The sequence below is a fragment of the Chanodichthys erythropterus genome, chromosome 19 (assembly GCF_024489055.1).
Source record: "Chanodichthys erythropterus isolate Z2021 chromosome 19, ASM2448905v1, whole genome shotgun sequence".
Classification (NCBI taxonomy): Eukaryota; Metazoa; Chordata; class Actinopteri; order Cypriniformes; family Xenocyprididae; genus Chanodichthys; species Chanodichthys erythropterus.
The window spans coordinates 22341227-22362412 of NC_090239.1; the positions used below are offsets into that span (position 1 = coordinate 22341227).

A 21186-nucleotide genomic window follows, 5' to 3' on the forward strand; every position below is an offset into this window, starting at 1 on the left:
GTAGTAGTAGTATATACACAATGGGGTCCAAAACTGAAAATCTAAAATGTAAAAATCCCATTTAAAACCTGGAAATAAACAGAACATATTAGTTATTTCATATTCTGAATTATTTCAAGGTCACTAATCAGATAGATGTGTGTGATTGATCATGTGACTCTTTGTACAGACTGCCAGATGTTCTTCCTGGAGCTCAAACAGTAGATCATGGTTCTTGCGACACCAAGGTCGTTCGATTCCAGATGCATGAATTGTTCAAATGTATATCTTAGTTTGGATAAAAGCTTGTGTCAGATAGATAAATGTAGATGTCCTACTGAAGCACAGGATCATGTCAGATCATGAGAACATGGATAAGTTCTGTGTAGATGGTTCTTCAAGATCTGTTTATTAGGTATGAGAGACGCATGGACGTGGAGTCTGCGTCTTTTACAACACGGCCTCGTCTGTCACTTGACAGTTGACTGCTGTAGTTCTCTCTCAGCAAACACTTGTGTTATATTTTCCATTTGAAAAAAGCTTGGGGTCACAGTACTAGCTGAAGCCAGATGGGGCTTTCCTATAAACAAGTGCACAGAGAGTATTTATACAGTCCATGGTACCTGACGCCATAACACTCATGACATTCTGTTTAGCAGCCGATGTTGCCATAAGTCACTTTGCAGAATTAAGTAAATATTTTCAATATACCCATGCCATTGTTTATTATAGAATGGCAAAAGCTCTAAATCTGGCCAAATCTTCTGTTAAAAAGTCATTCAACAGCTTGTCTGACACCTTTTTGCTTTCCCTGCGTCTGTTTACTTTAGGATAAACTCTGTAAATATGACGCTTTACTATCAACAGTTTTCAGATTCACCTCAGTAGCACATAATGCCTCTGATCAGTCCGTTCATTAAACATGTCGTTTCTCAGGAGCTCAGGTTTACATTCCATTTAAATATTGCCTGTCATCAGACTCGGTGTGACACGGTTTATTGTTTCCTAGCTCATTTGTTGTATGGATTGTTGGTGCATATTTAGCCACAAACATCAGTACTATTTTTATTCATATTTCCCTTTTTTGTGGAAAGCTGCAGACAGGGAATAATTGTAAAAGACGTGTGTTGTATTAGAACGGTAAATATCTCAGGAAATGTTTGTAAATGGCATCAGCAGTGGTGTCAAAGAAATAAATTCTCCATAAATCCTTGCAGATGTGTGTAGAATTCTATTTTCAGATGAATAATGCTGAAGTGTTTTTATCTTTATTTTACGCTTAAGCGAATTAACCTGCAAATGCATGGATTTGTTTATATATATACACAGTATATGTATGTCCTCATAATGGTTCAAAATGTTTCATGGGGAAATATTTCCCTTTAATAATAATAAAGGTTAGTAGATTAGTTGTTCATTGTTTCTCCAACTAGATGATGTCCAAAAGCAGCCCGACACTGACGGCCTATATTGGGTCTTTATATAATAAATAAAGAAAAATCATCACTGTGTTAATTCTTTCACAAACTCATCCCTGGAAGTCCTGGAGTAACCCCAACATAAATAAAGCAAGCAATGAAAGCCTCCCATAAATCTGGCAATTGTTCAACTCAACTGGTGGTCAGTTTGAAATAAAGTGGAGAAGAGAAGGAAAGGGGGACGCGATTAAAAATGACAGGAGAAAAAAAACACACCACATAAAACTGTCTTTAAATGAGTTCATTCATGAAAGGGGCTAATTTTAGTTATTTTGCATTAGGAGTTATGTCAGAAAACATCAGTATTAAAGGGCAATATTTCCCCTCTAGGTCGTTTCCCTCTATGTATTCTAAATACACATTAATATGGATGTGGATGCATTTAGCTGTACTTTACAGCTATAACAGCTTCCACTCTTCTGGAAAGGCTTTCCACAAGATCTTGGAGTTTCAGTGGGAATTTTTGCCCATTCATCAGGTTAGGCACTGATGTTGGACAAGAAGACTCACGATCTCTGTTCCAGTTCATCCCAAAGGTGTTAGATGGGGTTGAGGTCAGGACTTTGTGTGGGCCAGTCAAGTTCTTCCACAACAAACACATCCAACCATCTCTTTATGGACCTTGCTTTGTGCACTTGGGCACAGTCATGCATAGAAAAGGGCCTTCCCCAAACTGTTCCCACAAAGTTGGAAGTGTAGCATTGTCCAAAGCATGTCTTGGTGTGCTGAAGCATTAAGATGCCCAGCCTAACCCATGAAAAACAGCTCATTATCCCTCCTCCAGCACACTTCACAGTCAGGTGACGTTCTTCTGGCATCCGCCAAACCCAGACTCACCCATCAAACTGACAATCAGAGAAGTGTGATCCGTCGCTCAACAGGACGTTTCCACTGCTCCAGAGTCCACCACTCTATCCCACGCTTGCCATTGTATGTGGTGATGTGAGGCATGCAGCTGCTCAGCCATGGAAACCCACTCCGTGAAGCTCCCGCCGCACAGTTTTTGTGCTGATATTAATGCCACCATGTGTCTCAGCACCCAGTGACCCCTCTCTGTGACTTTACATGGTTTTGAGCTTCAGAAGAGTTGCTGCTGTTCCTAAACGCTTCCAGTAATGCCACTTACAGTTGAATGTGGAATATCTAGCAGGATGAAATTTCATGAACCGACTTATTGCAAAGGACGCATCCTATCACTGTACCAGGCTTGAATTCATTGAACTCTTCAGAATGACGAGGGTGTCCAAACTAAGGTATACATCTGAACGATTCATGCAGTGGGGATCGAACCCAAACTTGGTGTTGCAAGAACCACAATCTACCGTTTGAGCTCCAGGAAGAACATCTGGCAGTCTGTACAGTCACATGGTCAATCACACACATTTCTCTGATTAGTGATGATTTGTATGAAACACCTGTGGCAATGGGTCTGATTGAAACACCTCAAATCATTAATTAAGAGGTGTGCCCCTATATATATATATATCATACATTTTTTCGCCACGCCCATACATATGCGCTTTTGAGGTTACTCACGGACATAGATCAAAGATTTTATCAAAAGTGGGTGTCAATTATATTTTTAAGCTTAACATATTTTGTTATAGTCTGCACTACATCAGTGGTTCATCTCGCAAATGTATCGGTCTCTGCAGTCATCTCAACCAATACAGCAACAGGCTTTTGTGGTAACGTTAGCATAAATAGATAAATAGACTAACTCAGTTTTACAGAACAGTGGCTTTACTTTGATGACAGTCAACTTATATGCAACTTATATGTAATTGTCTATCTAACGTTACTTTGCTAAGTTTGCAGTTTTACTGCCGCCTACAACACTACATATAGGCTCCTGTGTTATCAGTCTAGTATCAGCGAGTCTTACCTCTGGGCGAATACGCTTAGTGCCAGATGCCCAGGCTGTTCGTCCTCTGGGAAAGTGAATATTGATGGTATCGCGGTGTCCTTCAGAATGGTCCTCTTCATTGCAAAGATATTTGGTTCGTAGTCCTCGTGCTTGAAATGGAGACTACATATTCTGCGTTTTTTTAGGTTTTCTATAACGGTGTCATCTCCAAACTTCAGGTGCTTGATGGCCCGCAGCCACTGTTTACATCGCTCCAAATCTTTAACTTAATCGGAAAATGATGGAAACTTACTTGTCCTTTCCTGGTTTTGTGTGTACATCCAGGTACAAAGCAATTTAGCACAATTTCGCTGTAAATGTATGAACTAACTCACGATTTATAGAATTAATATGTAACAAAGCAAGCCTAGTTGTTTGAATTTTCCTGGAAATGCCGCCTGTAACCGATAGGCGTGGTTTGGGCGTGGCCTCGCAAGGGCAGCAAAACAAGTGCATTCTGGGAGTTGTTGTCTTTCATCCACATTAGTCAAAAATACATTTTCTGCCTTTTCTCAGTCTAGAAAGCTCCAAATTCAAAAATAATTTCACATTTCTACTACATAAATGACCAATTTTAAATACACATTCATCTTTCCAGTACCCCTTTAAGTACAACTCAATATCAGCTGAGCAACCGATGCTTGTTATATCAGAAAAGCGAAACATATGGAGCTGGTTATGCAATGCAAAGTCCAAAATATATATTTACTTACAAATCGTGCACTCTGGTAAAAAAGCGTTTTGAAGTCATAAAATAATATTGTGAAAACGAGTCTTTATTAATCCATAATCTGACCCCGTAATCGCAACTGTGTATGAAAACGAACAAAAGCGCTTGCCGTTTTACTGCCTCTAGTGTTCATTTCTGTTGTGATATGTACGCATTGGTACGTATTTTGGTGACTCGCGAAAACGTTCCCACAGGTACGTCTTTCGTATGAGACCGGGATGCAAACTGCACATAATGCAAATGTGAAATAATTCAGTAATATGAGGAGAAATATGCCAGCTATTGGTGTACTGTGAGTTATAAAAAGACTCCAAGTACCCGAAACAGAAGTTAAGCAGCCTCTTTCTCCCAGCGGCAGTGATTTACTACAGTATGCTGACAGGTACGTAGATGATTATGAATTCCATCGTGTATCGTGATGGCCTTTAATTACGCTGCACAACATTCATCAGCGTTCATCAAAAGGCGTCGTGTGTCATGTTTTACTGCAGTGTGGCGCTGTCACTGGCTCACAAATATTCCCCGGCCTTGGGTTTCCAGCGTCCATCCCTAAACGCTGTGACTCATACGGTCACATGAGACATAATGAGCCGGATTGCATCTGGGATGGAGGCTTTGAAGACTTTCCCATCAGTTAAGAGTCTTTCTTCAGTCTGTGTGGGATGGACTCTTCATCAGATGTTGCATTTCTATGAAGTGAATGAGGTCCAGAATATTCGTCCATCTATTAACACCTTATTTGTTTTGATTTGCTTTGACCTGACGTGGGTTTCCTAATGCAGTTATACGAGCCCCAAGGTCAAAATACATCCCATCTAAAACATTTCAGTTGCACTTTATTTTGCAGTATGTGTACTTACAGTGTACTTACCTAAGAAAACACTGGGTAATATCAGGTAACTACAGGGGTTAGGGTCAGGTTCAGGGCAGGGTTCAGGGTTAGTACCTAGTTATTGTAATTACTGTAATAGGCACGTAGTATGTATACGGGGAACAGGACTGTAAAATAAAATGCTACCAACATTTCTTAACTGGTAAAACATATCAGCAAGTTAGTCTGATTAACCGGTTTATTTGCATAAACCTACGACATTGTATGCATGTGACCATTAAACTCCATTATTCCATGGTTTTATCAATGCCGTGGCTTTTTGGCATGTCAAATACGCAATAAATTGGCAGCGTGGTTTTGATAACAAGAGTATTTTTACAAGCCGTGACATTTTAAGGGAATTAATGTCCTTCAGACATCTTAGTGGTTTTGAAAACACAGCTTATTAAAGAAAACAGAGATGTATGTTTGGAGTGCCCTATGCGGTTTGTTTCTGTAGATGGTGTGTAAAGAAGTCTTGGCTCGTGGAGAGGAAACCGAAAGGCTCGTTTTTCACAAGGACACATTGTGGAGGCCCTCGAAGCTACTGAACGGTCCGTGTGTTTAAGGTCCGCTCATTATGAACTCTGTAACGAATGTCACGGTGGAAGGGAGATGCATTTGTGAGCTTATGCTTTGTAAACAAACAGTTAGGCTTCAGCCACTGCTGAATATCTTCTTGCTAAAACAGATCTCAAGGAAAATCAATAGCAAACGGTCCTGTCTGTTTCAGAAACACATTCTTTGGCTTCAATTCAAGGCTATAGCTGCTTCTTACACTCCTAAAATAAAGGTTCCAGAAGGGTGTTTTTCGCAGTGATGCCATAGAAGAACCATTTCTGGTTCCCCAATGAACCTTTCAGTGATCAGTTCTTAAAAGAACCAGTTTTTTCTCAGTGTGAAGAACATTTTAATCATCTGAAGAACCTTTTTTTCACTATAATGGCCCTTTAGGTTCCGTGGATGTTAAAGGTTCTTAATGGATCCATCAATGCCAATAAGAACCTTTATTTTTACGAGTGTACACAATCAAGATAATCCGGTAAACGTTAAAGTTATAAACCAAAAATGAATATTTTCTCTTCATTTACTCATTCTCATGTTGTTCCAAATCTGTTTGACTTTCTTTCTTCCGTTGAACACAAACATAGATTGTTCAAGAATACATTGAGAGTGCATGGTGACAAAAAACATGATAAAGCATCAAAACAAAGCAAAATCATGATAAAAGCAACATAAAAGTAGTCCATATGACTCGTGCACTACATTCCTAATCTTGTGACAGCTTTGTGTGAGAAACAGACTGAAATTTAAATCATTATTCACTGAAAGTTTAGTTTAACATCTGTGGACGTCATTCGCTTTCATTGTATGGAAAAGAGCAGCTTGAACATTCTGCTGAATCTCTTGTTTTGTGTTCCACACAAGAGCTTTGCAAGGTGAATAAGTTATGGGTCCGTAATCATGGTGTGAATGTGAAGCGAGCCTCACATGCTGAATGTGACTTGTGTTCTGGTGTGTGTTTGGGCCGGGACAGACTGCGGGAGCGCGGACAGGGAGATGAATGCAGCGAAGACTCATGACTCCAGCATGAGGAAGCCTGACCTTCATCCCTCCTCACACACACAGCACAAGAATGGTGAGTTCATCATCACATCCTCATCCCTTCATTTATTGCGTATCAATCTGTCTTGCAAGCAACAATGTCAAAAATTACACATTATCTTGGAAAACGTTGCATGGACGCCATCTTTGAGAGCAGAGGAAGCGTCTTATAATGTTTCAGTGTAATTAGTAACCTGTTAAATTCACACAGATCTGAACTCAAAACTTCTTTTTAAAGAAGACACTCAGCTGATTATTGCAGAAGTGAAAGTGTAAAAAAGTTACAGAACTTTGTTTACTGTACGCTGGAATATAAATTAAGTGCATTTTGCTTAAAACACATAAAATTATCTGCCAGTGGGGTAAGAAAAAGATTCTTGTTTTCTGTTTGCAAGATTATTTTTCTTACCTACGGAGCCCCACACATGACATGCAGGAAAAAAAATTAAATCGTGCACACGATTAAGTATTTAATTCCCTTGATTTATAAATCATGCGCATGATTTATAAATCGTGGGAACGAAATAGTAAATCGTGCGCACGATTTAGCCTACTATTTTGTCATGTCCGGGGCTCCGTACTTATCACATTGGCAGATAATTTTACTAGTTTTAACCAAAATGCACTTCATTTAGTTTTTTTCCCCAGAAAACAAAAGTAAACATCTTATGATATTTTTTTGTATAGAAAATGCATCTTGATTTAAGTATTTTTAGATATTTGTACTTGAAATAAGACAAAAATATTAGCATTTAATAGCAAATAATAGCTTTTTCTGCAGTGTAAAGCAAATGTATGGAACTAAACATTTTTATTTGATACAAAATAGATATTTTACGAAAGAATTTGACCTCGAAAACTGCAAATCAAAAAAATCAAAGCCTTATCTCTAACCAAATTGTGTCCAAATTTAATGTTGATATCACAAAGTTGAGCTGATAAAAAAAGTAGTGTTTTCATAGTAATGCAGTGTCCAATTACAAAAGAGTTTTCACAGGATGAATTTTAAGTGTTTGATACCAAATTTATGATGATTACTAAAATATTTGATAGGGGAAAAAATACATAAAATGCACCAAGTGTCAGATGCAGTGATGATAGTCGAAGTCATTCTAACATTCTGGCAATGCTCTTATGTTTTTAATAACCATAAACTAACGTTCCCAGAATGTTGCATGGAGGTTGTGTGTGTGTGTGTGTGTGTGTGTGTGTGTGTGTGTGTGTGTGTGTGTGTGTGTGTGTGTGTGTGTGTGTGTGTGTGTGTGTGTGTGTGTGTGTGTGTGTGTGTGTGTGTGTGTGTGTGAGATAACCCAATGTGAACTTAAACTAATGATTATTTTTAGTGCAGCATTTATTTTTTTCTGCTTCGTCCTTCGTCATCATGCACTGACGTTCTAAGTGATGTTTATAGAGAGACACGCTCTGGACAGGAGACTCGTGTTTAACAGCAGTGCTTCGGCTGACCTCTTGTGATCGCATCAGCTGAGATGGATGTTAATAGCAGTCTTGTATCTCTCTTTGATTATGGACAGTTCACAGTTACTAAACGTTGCAAATCTCCCTGCAAGATGCAGCAACACACTGCAAAAAATGATGTTCTTCCTCAGCATTTTTTTATCTTGTTTTCCAGCACAAATATCTAAACATTCTTAGATCAAGATACATACTGTTTTAAGCATAAACTCAGAAAACAACACTTACTGTCTTCAGTCATGTTGCTTCTTCTTCAGTAAGTGTATGATGCACGCAGTGATACCTTCATATGGACACACAAAGTAACTGCACTATTTGTTCTCTTTAAATCTCTGGATTTTGAGTACAAAAGTACATGGGGTCATTGATAACTTCACCGCAGTTTATGAAACTACATGACAAATGATTTGATCATTTTCCTTCATTATCTCAAAAGTGAATATTCCTCTTTAAGAACAGCGTTTGTTTTTGCCAATATACATACCAGGTAAATAGGTAAGTATGCAACGCGCGGCTCTGCCAAGAAACTCCCCTGGCCAGATAAAACAAGATCGTTTGAACGTTTTATTAGAAGCAGCTGATGACTAATCCATGCTGAAATATCAGTGCGCTCTGCTTTTCCACTTCATAGTCTAATCAAACCAGCTTAAATGCCACTTGAATCACAAGGTTTAGGGATGAAAGTATTTGCGGAATGCCGCGATAGAAACTGTATTTTTAGAATGATGGATCCCTGGACTCCCGACTCATTGTGAGAGAAAGACGCGGCTGCCCAGTTTTCCATGATGTCATGTGTGGCTGTAAGCGATCGAGTGAACGTCAGTTTCACCACTGGGGTGTTTTCCTGCTCTTCAGATGAGCCTCAGTTGTTTGGTAATTGTAGGAACACACTTTACTGGACAGCCCTGCGAAGCTGGAAGTGGAAACAGGCGTTACATCACAGTTTGACAGATACCGAGACTACATGCGGTCTTTCCTCACATTAACCTGAGCGGTTCAGTTCACTGTTCCTGACAAACGGTGAACCCTTTAAACTGGATTTGTGTACGTTTGACCCACGTTTCATCAATAACCAATCAGAATCCACAACGCCTCCCTAAAATGATCATCAAAAGTGAAGAGTTGTGTCTGTGTTCACGTGTTGAAAGGATCCACATGATGGCATCGTTCACACAGCAGTGGCAGTGTTTATTTGTGCTCTTTTCCTCACTCGATCCCCATGTGTGCGGATGAGTGTGACGGCATTTTATTAAACCCAGGGAAAATACGCCAGCTCTCGTCTCTCCTGCATCTCTTCCTCCGACACCACGCGTTGTTTTTTTCTTTTCAACTTTGCATTAAAGCTTTCTGCGTTCATATTAAATATTATGTGGATATTAAACTGCATGCCTTCCTTTTTAAAAGCGATGTTTAGCAAGATGTTCATGCTGCTCTTCCATGCAAAAGATGTGATGTGTGCACTATAGTCCAAGTCTTCTGAAGCCATTTGATAGATCTGTGTGAGGAATAAAACAATGTAAGAAGTTTTTTAAACAATGTAAAGTTCAGTCTGTTCCTCACACAAAGGAAGCTTGACAGCCGCAATTTCCATCAGCTTTCATGGGAAAGAACAGCGTGAACATTCTGCTGAACGTCTCGTTTTATGTTCTGTGGAGGAAAGGACGACATGAGAGCGAGTAAAACATGATCCCTTTAACTGCTCGTTGGTAATTGTCACCTCTAAGATTTTCTGTAATACTTGAATAAAACAAGATAAAACAATGAAAAATACCTCTATAGCATCTCGGTTGATGTTAATTTAACAATACATTATTAAAATCAAATGTTGCATTTGTTAATATTATTTAAAGCATTAGTTCACGTCAGATTTAAAATTCCCTGATAATTTACTCACCCCCAAGATGTTTGTCTTTTGAAAAGAAATGAAGGATTTTGAGGAAAACATTCCAGAATTTTCTCCATATACTTCCTCCTACGTCACGCGTGACCATTCCAACATGATTACGTCATGCGTGGAGCATCACAGAGCAGTGCAAGACGAGCATTTGTGGTTAAAAAGTATATAATGTTTTTTTGTTTAGTAAATGTCTGATGGTTTCTCTAGATGAGACTCTTATTCCTCGTCTGGGATCATGTAGAGCTCTTTGAAGCTGCACTGAAACTCACATTTGGACCTTCATCCCGTTGAACCCCAGTGAAGTCCACTATATGGAGAAAAATCCTGGAATGATTTCCTTCATTTCTTTTCCACTGAAGAAAGAAAGACAAGAACATCTTGGATGACATGGAGGAGAGTAAATGATCAGGACATTTGAACTAATCTTTTAATGTATCTGAGCTGACATGAATTATATGAACAGTTGTACGGTAAATAAATACAAGTCTATTGCTAATTGTCAGATAATGTTAGTTAATGCATTAACCTTATTGTAAAGCGTTAGCAGATTTTTCCTGTAACTTTACTTCAGGATCGGTTTCTCGTTTCATCTGCATTATTATTCTGAAACCTCGGCTGAAGAAAGTCAACAAACTACACATGCTTCAGATCATCTTGAAGTGTGTCTGTCCACTGAAGTGCTACTGTTTACATTTTCATCTTCTCATAAAACTCCAGCCATTGTTTGTTAGTTAATTTGTCAGCGAGTGGTTTCACTTCTGTGGCCTAATAAAACAAACTCAGTGAGGATTTTCTGCTCGTACAAACATCTGCTGTCATCGGGCTCATTTGTCATTCATCTGGGAAACAGCTGACTGACGTCATGATCAAAGCGAGACTCAAAACGCTCGTGACGGGAATGAGCGAAATCAGCACCGGATTCCAAATCAGCGTCGGCTCATTCATTACCTGCTGCGAAACTGAGCGTTTGTGCTTCATGCAGACAATCAGAGGAAAGGAAGTCAATCGGGAACTTAGATCAGTTACAATGAAGCACACTACCAATCACACTACAAAGTCTAACTTTTCTGAAAGATGAGGAAAAAACCTTTTGAGGTTTGCTTGAAATTACTCTAATCGCCACAAATTAGGCTTATGTGTGCTTTTTAAATGAATGAATTGGAGCAGATTTTTCTTTGATTTGTTTAGCATTTTTGTCATTACTTAACTCATATATTTAAAAAATAGCGATAAAATTATTATATTTTATTATAAATTAAAAAATACAAAGTCTGGACACACTTGATTGGATTTGTTTCTGAAATAAGAGAAAAATCGTTTTGTTTAACTGCTTATTTAAAGACTTATATGAATGATTTTGTGCAAATTTTTAAGTTTGTTAAGATTTTAAGCATTTTTGACATTACATAACTCACATATTTAAAAAAATAAAACTATTGTATTTTTTTTTAGGAAGTATTCAGTTAGTGTAGTGTGCATTGGAAAAATGTCAGCTTTATTTCTAATGCGCTCTATACAACAACGATTTACAGTGATAAATAATGATCAGTGTTGCAATTAGAGTTTAATTCTGCTGTAAAGCAGCTCTACATAACACAATAGAGTTATTATTCAGCTGATTCAGTCCTGTTCAAGCCACCAACGTTTTGGAATAAAAGTAACAAGGAGGTACAAACAAAACTTGTGGCTGAACTTCAAAGCTTTTACTCGCTTTCGTTGACCCAGATAATAGCGGCGGCGCTGCTCGCACCAGGAATGGATCGACTTTCCCTCTTTGTTTTATAGGCATTTCATGCGAACCCAGATTTCGCTTGATGCTATCGCAGACGTGAAGCGGGCGGAGGGAGAGCCTCTGACAAAAGGCTTTTTGGCCCCCGTGTTCAAACCAACACCTGCCATAAAATACTTACTTTTACAATCTGGAATGAGTGGAAAGCTGCACTAGGAATCTTTCATGTGAATTCCATGCTGATTTTGTAGCAGCGATGGGTAAGAGATTAAGCTCATCTGTTTGGAGTTGCCGGCTTGATCTAGAGTTATGACCATTTTTATGAATGCAAAACAATATTTTTGCTGACAGCATCACGTTCCAGTCGATTATAAACATCCTGTTGTGTCCGTGTAGCATTATTCCCTCCGTACCTCATAGCAACAGGCTGAGATCCGCACAAACCGCTCGATTCGCAGTGTCCGCAAACAATAGATTTGTTTGCTCCGAACAGTCTCGTGTCATTTATCAGCTAAGAAAACATGAAAAAGGGAAAAATGTATCGGAAGGAACTGCCAAGAGTTCTGATACCATCAGCGTAAAATAAAAACAAAACATCTCATTCAGCAACAGGTGGAATGTGCCGCAGTTTATCCATGAAATCGCTCATATGTAAATGAATCGTTTCGTTTGAACCTCCGAAGGTTGATGGATAATGCATGTCACCTAATATTATCACCCTCATGTTCATAAACATAAATAGATATTTAGGATAATTTTTAAAGGCAAGTGAAGAATGTCGACGGCTGTGTTTCTGGTCTTATAATTGATATCACATTGAGTGTTATTAGAGTAAAAGTTTTTTAGAATATGCTTTGGGGTTAAAGTCATAATTCGGTTGTTCATTATTTTGGTTGCAGAATGTTTTGCACATATGGCACCGCTCACTGCACTGGACATTGGTGGTTGATTTTGTTGTAAGCTTTGAAATATTCGTGCCCACAGCCAAGAGTTGTTCACCTATTTGGAATGTACAGTTGAAATTGGTTTTCAGCTAATATAAATACGGGCTGCTGCTGGTTCATACACAAAAACACATAGCAGATCACTCTCATAAATGCATTCACGGCAGAGCCAAGTGAGACGTATATATATGAGAGGATGAGGTCATCACGCTCTAATGAATCTGACTTCTTGATTCATGGAAGAACAAATCATATATGAGAGAATATCTTGTGTTATCAGTCTCGCTTATTTTGGGGATTCTGCACTCGTCTGCTGTTAATCAAATAGTGATTATGATTATCTACACTATGTTCTCTCTGTACGCACATGCATATTTCTCAAATCAATATGATAGTGTGATTATTATTCCGTAACAGAGATTTTGTCATTGTTTCAGCATTTGTGCAAGACTGAATATTGGTTTGGCTGTGTTGTATAACAATTCTACAGCTAATATTGAGTAGCTTATGATTCAGAAAACTAGGGAAGTATGTCCTAAAAAGTGAGCACACACAAGACCCCTTTAGTAATATATTTCCATGAAGGCTGAATGCACGCATGAATCCCTGAGGACAAACCCAGTGTTTACAGTCGTTACTTCAGACCATTGGTTAGTTTAGTTACTTTAACCGACTCTGTGATCTAATACAACTGTTTTAATGCTAACATTTAGATCCGCACGAATCCACAACACTATCAAATAGCCTAATTCTTTCATTGTTTACAGCAGATGATAAGAGCTTTCTGCTATATAATATCCTCGGGCCTGAGCAGTGAAACCGGAAAAGATGAGGTCATCTCATCCCGGTCTCTATTTATAGACATTTAACGGCTGCATATTAAACAAAGCACTCAAGAAATTCAATTAAGAGAGCACTCGACCACAGTGACCTGAAAACAACCCGCGAGGTTATTCAGAAACACGGAGGATGGAGCTGCTCGCATGTGCTGCAGGGATGAGTGGAGTTTAAAGCGCGGATTTTGGGGCGGCAAAGATTAATGGACAGTTTCTTTTTCCAGGTGTTGTATTGTGGATACAAGAGATTTGCGTTGTGAATTTTACCAAGGGAGAAATCCTTTCCTTGGAAATGAAAACAGTAACACAATATCCAGCTCAGCTGAGAGATGAACTAGCCACCAGGGTTATTATAGTTAACAGAAAATCAACCAAAACCAAAAAAAACATTTCTGTTGCTTGTATTAAAATAAAACATATTTAGAAATTTGCCAAGGCAACATTTCTCATTTTCATTTAGTTTAACTTGATGTTAAAAAAAAAAAAAAAACGTATGCTGGTTGTCAAAAGTTTGTAACAATTAGATTTTTTTTATGTTTTTGAAATAAGTCTTTTCTGATCACCAAGGCTACATTATTTTATCTAAAATACAGTAAAAACAGTGAAATATTATTACAATGTAAATCAGCTGTTTTCTATGTGAATATACAGTAAAGTGTAATTTATTCCTGTGATCAAAGCTGAATTTTCAGCATCATTACTCCAGTCTTCAGTGTCACATGATCCTTCAGAAATCATTCTAATATGATGATTTGCTGCTCAAAACAAAATTCTGATTATTTTTATCAATGTTGAAACCAGTTGTGCTGCTTCATATTTTTGTGGAAACTGTCATTCATTTTATATTTTCAGGATTTTTTGATGACTAGAAATTTCTAAAAGAACAGCATTTATTGGAAACAGAATCCACAAGAAATGAAGCAGCACAACTGTTTTCAAGGACGTGGAGCCAGAGAGAGAGAGACGTGACCGAAGGAGAGGCTGGCAGAGGGAAACACCACAGTGGAACCAATGTAGGGAGGAGCCAGAGGGGAGACGAATGGAGGAATGGAGGCGGAACCAATGGAGAGAGGATGGAACGAGATCAACTGCGGTGGAGATGTGAAAGACCCAGTTGGAGCTGAGGAGACGATGACCCAGGGCGACACAGAGTCCCAAGGTGGGGCGTGAGCTTGGCAGACCTGGCCGAAGTCGTAGTGACTGAGGATGATTGCAAAAACGGAGGGAAGGAGGAGTCCAGCAGAGCCAGATGGGTGGAGGGTTGGGGCGCAGCTGGAGACTCTGAAGTCCAAGGCAGAGCTAGAGCAATGATTGACAGAGAGACAAAGGAGCCTGGCGGAGCCTTAGGGATGACAGACCATGGTGGAGAGAAAGGAGACTTGGAGCTGGCCAGAGCCAATGGTGACGAGTGCAACTTGGGGCTGGATGATGAAGGACACTTGAGCCAGGGCAGAACTAGCAGCGGGGATCGAAGATGACTTGGAACTGAGAGTCAAAGACAACTTGGAACTGGTTTGTACCAGCAGAGCCGAAGATGACTTGGAACTGGGATAAACCAGAACAGTCAAAGATGACTTGGAACTGGGATAAACCAGCAGAGACGAAGATGACTTGGAACTAGTTTGAACCAGCAGAGACGAAGATGACTTGGAACTAGGTTGAACCAGCAGAGACGAAGATGACTTGGAACTGGTTTGAACCAGCAGAGACGAAGATGACTTGGAACTGGGATAAACCAGAATAGTCAAAGATTACTTGGAACTGGGATAAACCAGCAGAGACGAAGATGACTTGGAACTGGGATAAACCAGAATAGTCAAAGATTACTTGGAACTGGGATAAACCTGCAGAGACGAAGATGACTTGGAACTAGTTTGAACCAGCAGAGACGAAGATGACTTGGAACTGGGATAAACCAGCAGAGCCGAAGATGACTTAGAACTAGGATACACCAGAACAGTCAAAGATGACTTGGAACTGGGATAAACCAGCAGAGACGAAGATGACTTGGAACTGGGATAAACCAGAATAGTCAAAGATTACTTGGAACTGGGATAAACCTGCAGAGACGAAGATGACTTGGAACTAGTTTGAACCAGCAGAGACGAAGATGACTTGGAACTGGTTTGAACCAGCAGAGACGAAGATGACTTGGAACTAGGTTGAACCAGCAGAGACGAAGATGACTTGGAACTGGGATAAACCAGCAGAGCCGAAGATGACTTAGAACTAGGATACATCAGAACAGTCAAAGATGACTTGGAACTGGGATAAACCAGAACAGTCAAAGATGACTTGGAACTGGGATAAACCAGCAGAGACGAAGATGACTTGGAACTGGGATAAACCAGAACAGTCAAAGATGACTTGGAACTGGGATAAACCAGCAGAGACGAAGATGACTTGGAACTAGGTTGAACCAGCAGAGACGAAGATAACTTGGAACTGGGATAAACCAGAATAGTCAAAGATTACTTGGAACTGGGATAAACCAGCAGAGACGAAGATGACTTCGAACTAGTTTGAACCAGCAGAGACGAAGATGACTTGGAACTAGTTTGAACCAGCAGAGACGAAGATGACTTGGAACTGGTTTGAACCAGCAGAGACGAAGATAACTTGGAACTGGGATAAACCAGAATAGTCAAACATTACTTGGAACTGGGATAAACCAGCAGAGACGAAGATGACTTGGAACTAGTTTGAACCAGCAGAGACGAAGATGACTTGGAACTAGGTTGAACCAGCAGAGACGAAGATGACTTGGAACTGGGATAAACCAGAATAGTCAAAGATTACTTGGAACTGGGATAAACCTGCAGAGACGAAGATGACTTGGAACTAGTTTGAACCAGCAGAGACGAAGATGACTTGGAACTGATTTGAACCAGCAGAGACGAAGATGACTTGGAACTAGGTTGAACCAGCAGAGACGAAGATGACTTGGAACTGGGATAAACCAGCAGAGCCGAAGATGACTTAGAACTAGGATACATCAGAACAGTCAAAGATGACTTGGAACTGGGATAAACCAGAACAGTCAAAGATGACTTGGAACTGGGATAAACCAGCAGAGACGAAGATGACTTGGAACTGGGATAAACCAGAACAGTCAAAGATGACTTGGAACTGGGATAAACCAGCAGAGACGAAGATGACTTGGAACTAGGTTGAACCAGCAGAGACGAAGATGACTTGGAACTGGGATAAACAAGAATAGTCAAAGATTACTTGGAACTGGGATAAACCAGCAGAGACGAAGATGACTTGGAACTGGTTTGAACCAGCAGAGACGAAGATGACTTGGAACTAGGATACACCAGAACAGTCAAAGATGACTTGGAACTGGGATAAACCAGCAGAGACGAAGATGACTTCGAACTAGGTTGAACCAGTAGAGACGAAGATGACTTGGAACTAGGATACACCAGAACAGTCAAAGATGACTTGGAACTGGGATAAACCAGCAGAGACGAAGATGACTTGGAACTGGGATAAACCAGAATAGTCAAAGATTACTTGGAACTGGGATAAACCTGCAGAGACGAAGATGACTTGGAACTAGTTTGAACCAGCAGAGACGAAGATGACTTGGAACTAGGTTGAACCAGCAGAGACAAAGATGACTTGGAACTGGTTTGAACCAGCAGAGACGAAGATGACTTGGAACTAGGTTGAACCAGCAGAGACGAAGATGACTTGGAACTGGGATAAACCAGCAGAGCCGATGTTGACTTAGAACTAGGATACACCAGAACAGTCAAAGATGACTTGGAACTGGGATAAACCAGAACAGTCAAAGATGACTTGAAACTGGGTTGAACCAGCAGAGCCGAAGATGACTTGGAACTGGGATGAACCAGCAGAGCCGAAGATGACTTAGAACTAGGATACACCAGAACAGTCAAAGATGACTTGGAACTGGGATAAACCAGAACAGTCAAAGATGACTTGGAACTGGGATAAACCAGCAGGTACGAAGATGACTTGGAACTGGGATAAACCAGCAGAGACGAAGATGACTTGGAACTAGGTTGAACCAGCAGAGACGAAGATGACTTGGAACTGGGATAAACCAGCAGAGACGAAGATGACTTGGAACTGGTTTGAACCAGCAGAGACGAAGATGACTTGGAACTAGGATACACCAGAACAGTCAAAGATGACTTGGAACTGGGATAAACCAGCAGAGACGAAGATGACTTGGAACTAGGTTGAACCAGTAGAGACGAAGATGACTTGGAACTAGGATACACCAGAACAGTCAAAGATGACTTGGAACTGGGATAAACCAGCAGAGACGAAGATGACTTGGAACTGGTTTGAACCAGCAGAGACGAAGATGACTTCGAACTAGGTTGAACCAGTAGAGACGAAGATGACTTGGAACTAGGATACACCAGAACAGTCAAAGATGACTTGGAACTGGGATAAACCAGCAGAGACGAAGATGACTTGGAACTAGGTTGAACCAGCAGAGACGAAGATGACTTGGAACTAGGTTGAACCAACAGAGACGAAGATGACTTGGAACTGGGATAAACCAGAACAGTCAAAGATGACTTGGAACTGGGATAAACCAGAAAAGTAAAAGATGACTTGGTACTGGGTTGAACCAGCAGAGCCGAAGATGACTTGGAACTGGGATAAACCAGCAGAGACAAAGACGACTTGGAACTAGGTTGAACCAGCAGTGACGAAGATGACTTGGAACTGGTTTGAACCAGCAGAGACGAAGATGACTTGGAACTAGGTTGAACCAACAGAGACGAAGATGACTTGGAACTGGGATAAACCAGAACAGTCAAAGATGACTTGGAACTGGGATAAACCAGAAAAGTAAAAGATGACTTGGTACTGGGTTGAACCAGCAGAGCCGAAGATGACTTGGAACTGGGATAAACCAGCAGAGACAAAGACGACTTGGAACTGGGTTGAACCAGAACAGTCAAAGATGACTTGGAACTGGGATAAACCAGCAGAGACGAAGATGACTTGGAACTAGGATACACCAGCACAGTCAAACATGACTTGGAACTAGGTTGAACCAGCAGAGACGAATATGACTTGGAACTGGGATAAACCAGAACAGTCAAAGATGACTTGGAACTGGGATAAACCAGCAGAGCCGTAGATGACTTGGAACTGGGATAAACCAGAACAGTCAAAGATGACTTGGAACTGGGATAAACTAGAACAGTCAAAGATGACTTGGAACTGGGATAAACCAGCAGAGCCGAAGATGACTTGGAACTGGGATAAACCAGCAAAGATGAAGATGACTTGGAACTGGGATAAACTAGAACAGTCAAAGATGACTTGGAACTGGGATAAACTAGAACAGTCAAAGATGACTTGGAACTGGGATAAACCAGCAGAGATGAAAATGACTTTGAAGTGGTATAAAACAGCAGAGACGAAGATGACTTGGAACTGGGATAAACCAGAACAGTCAAAGATGACTTGGAACTGGGATAAACCAGCAGAGATGAAGATGACTTTGAAGTGGTATAAACCAGCAGAGACGAAGATGTCTTGGAAGACTTGGACCTGACTTGAGGCGGATGGTGTATGGGGATCCACATCTTACCTGCACACACTCCATATATTTGGCGAAGCTCCCTCGAGGACCTTCCATGAGCAGGCATGCCCTTGAATGGTCGGGATAAGGAGTGACGCACACCAGATCTAAAAAAAAATCCCCTGCATGGTCCTTGAGGGAACGATCTCCTTGTTCTAATAGGAGGTGGACTGCAGATAAGTCCATTATTTTTCCCCTTCTATGCTAGGGTCCTGCGTTCTGTCATGCATTGGCTGTGTAGTTTAATCCAAGGATGATGCTTGATGCAGAATGAACAATATAAAGAAACTTTATTGAACACTGAGAGAACACATTATACTTTAACATGGACATAAACGCAGGACACAGAAAACAGAAGGCCTAACTACACTGAGATGATCATATAAACTATAAATGATCACTTCTGGTGTATTCAGCTCAATGTGTGACTTCATCTTGCTCTTTTTGCGTCTGTTGTGCGCTCACACACATAGTTCCAGTGTACTGTGACCATTTCAGCATGATTGAGACCTGGCTAAATTTGTAAACTCTTACTGAAGCCATACACTCTAATTTGCTTCTTTTCCAGATGAAAATAAACAGAGACATTCTTGGTCATTTCTTTATGCTCTTTATTTGAGATTGATTCTGTTTTGTGCAGCTCAGGTTGTACATCATGTTCCTCCGAGATGTATCCCGAGCGCGAAGCAGCCTTTTTAGGTGAAATCCACAGATTTTCGAGGTTATCAGAAAGCGTCCAGTACTTTCATAAAGTTTTGTAAACAGAGCGGGCACCGGCCCTGTGATCTCTCTAACCTCCAGTTATTGACTGCTGATAGATATTTCAAGAGTTAGCATGCAGCCCACATCATTTATATTTGAATTCCAGCCATTTTCAAACATCTGTACGATCCGAAAGTGAAATAAAAGAATTAATTTGCAAGCAAGCAAACCAGGTATGTATGGGAGTCATAGCAAAGGTAAGTTAGAACCACATGTTAATTTGAACGGAAAGCATCTGGAGATGATGAGGCTTGCGCTGTTGACGATAGGAATGCATTGAACACGGGCAGCCCAAAACACACTCGTTTAAAGAAAACAAAACCACATTAATGTGTTGCAGCTTTGCATCAACAGGCACCCCAAATAACGGCACAACACTTTAAGACTTTATTGCCCAGCGTTTTAATTCATCTCACTGCCAGCTTAGACACACTCAAAACAATAAGGGACTTTATTATTCAATAAAGGAGCAATATAATCCACTTTACAATTTCCTTCCCAACCAGAGAACATGCGTTATTTGAATGATTTTACCTGCGCTGTTATTCTGCAGGCATCATTGTCGGTGGTGGTCTTGCTTTAATAAATCCAGCGGGAAGGTTTCGTTTCTATAGGAGCCAAAAGGCCTGCATTAATAGATGAATAATTGGTAATGCTTCATTTGAAGCCCTCTCTCACAAAGGCCATGAAGCGCTACACAATATCCTAATAACGGCTGTCACGTGCTGATGATGTCAGCAGGTAAAAATGACTTGGGCATGTAAAGCAGATGAAACGCCATCACATTGATTTTTCTGTTGAAACATATTTATTGATAAAGGAAATAATGTTGTACTTTTGGATACAAGGGTAGATTGTAAATTATAGTATAAAAAATTGCATACAATAATATATAATAATTTAATATAAAAAATAAGTATATATATGTTTGTGTTAAATATATTTGGAGGATTTGTTGTTGATAAATCTGTATTAACCCTTTTGACCTTGTTTCCACAAAGGACTAAAAAAAAGTGTAATTGTAACTTTCTGTCTCACAATTCTGACTTTATTTCTCATAATTTTGACTTTATTTCTCACATTTCTGACTTTATTTCTCATAATTTTGACTTTATTTCTCACATTTCTGACTTTATTTCTCAAAATTATGACTTTATTTCTCAAAATTATGACTTTATTTCTCATTATATTGACTTTATTTCTCACAATTCTGACTTTATTTCTCATAATTTTGACTTTATTTCTCACATTTCTGACTTTATTTCTCAAAATTATGACTTTATTTCTCAAAATTATGACTTTATTTCTCATTATATTGACTTTATTTCTCACAATTCTGACTTTATTTCTCATAATTCTGACTTTATTTCTCGCATTTCTGACTTTATTTCTCAT

General features: G+C 39.7%; 1 protein-coding gene across 14 annotated transcripts in view; it reads left to right on the forward strand.

Annotated features, from left to right (window-relative positions):
* Window positions 1–21186, forward strand: part of myocd (myocardin) — a 122539-nt gene that overhangs the window by 53324 nt on the left and 48029 nt on the right. For 12 of the 14 annotated variants that reach the window (XM_067369497.1, XM_067369502.1, XM_067369508.1 and 9 more), the window contains one exon: window positions 6502–6603. The exons of the other annotated variants lie outside the window; for them this stretch is intronic. In XM_067369497.1, the coding sequence (XP_067225598.1) occupies window positions 6525–6603 (79 nt within the window). In that variant the 5' untranslated portion in view covers window positions 6502–6524. The remainder of the gene's footprint in view (window positions 1–6501; window positions 6604–21186) is intronic. 14 annotated transcript variants of the gene reach the window in all.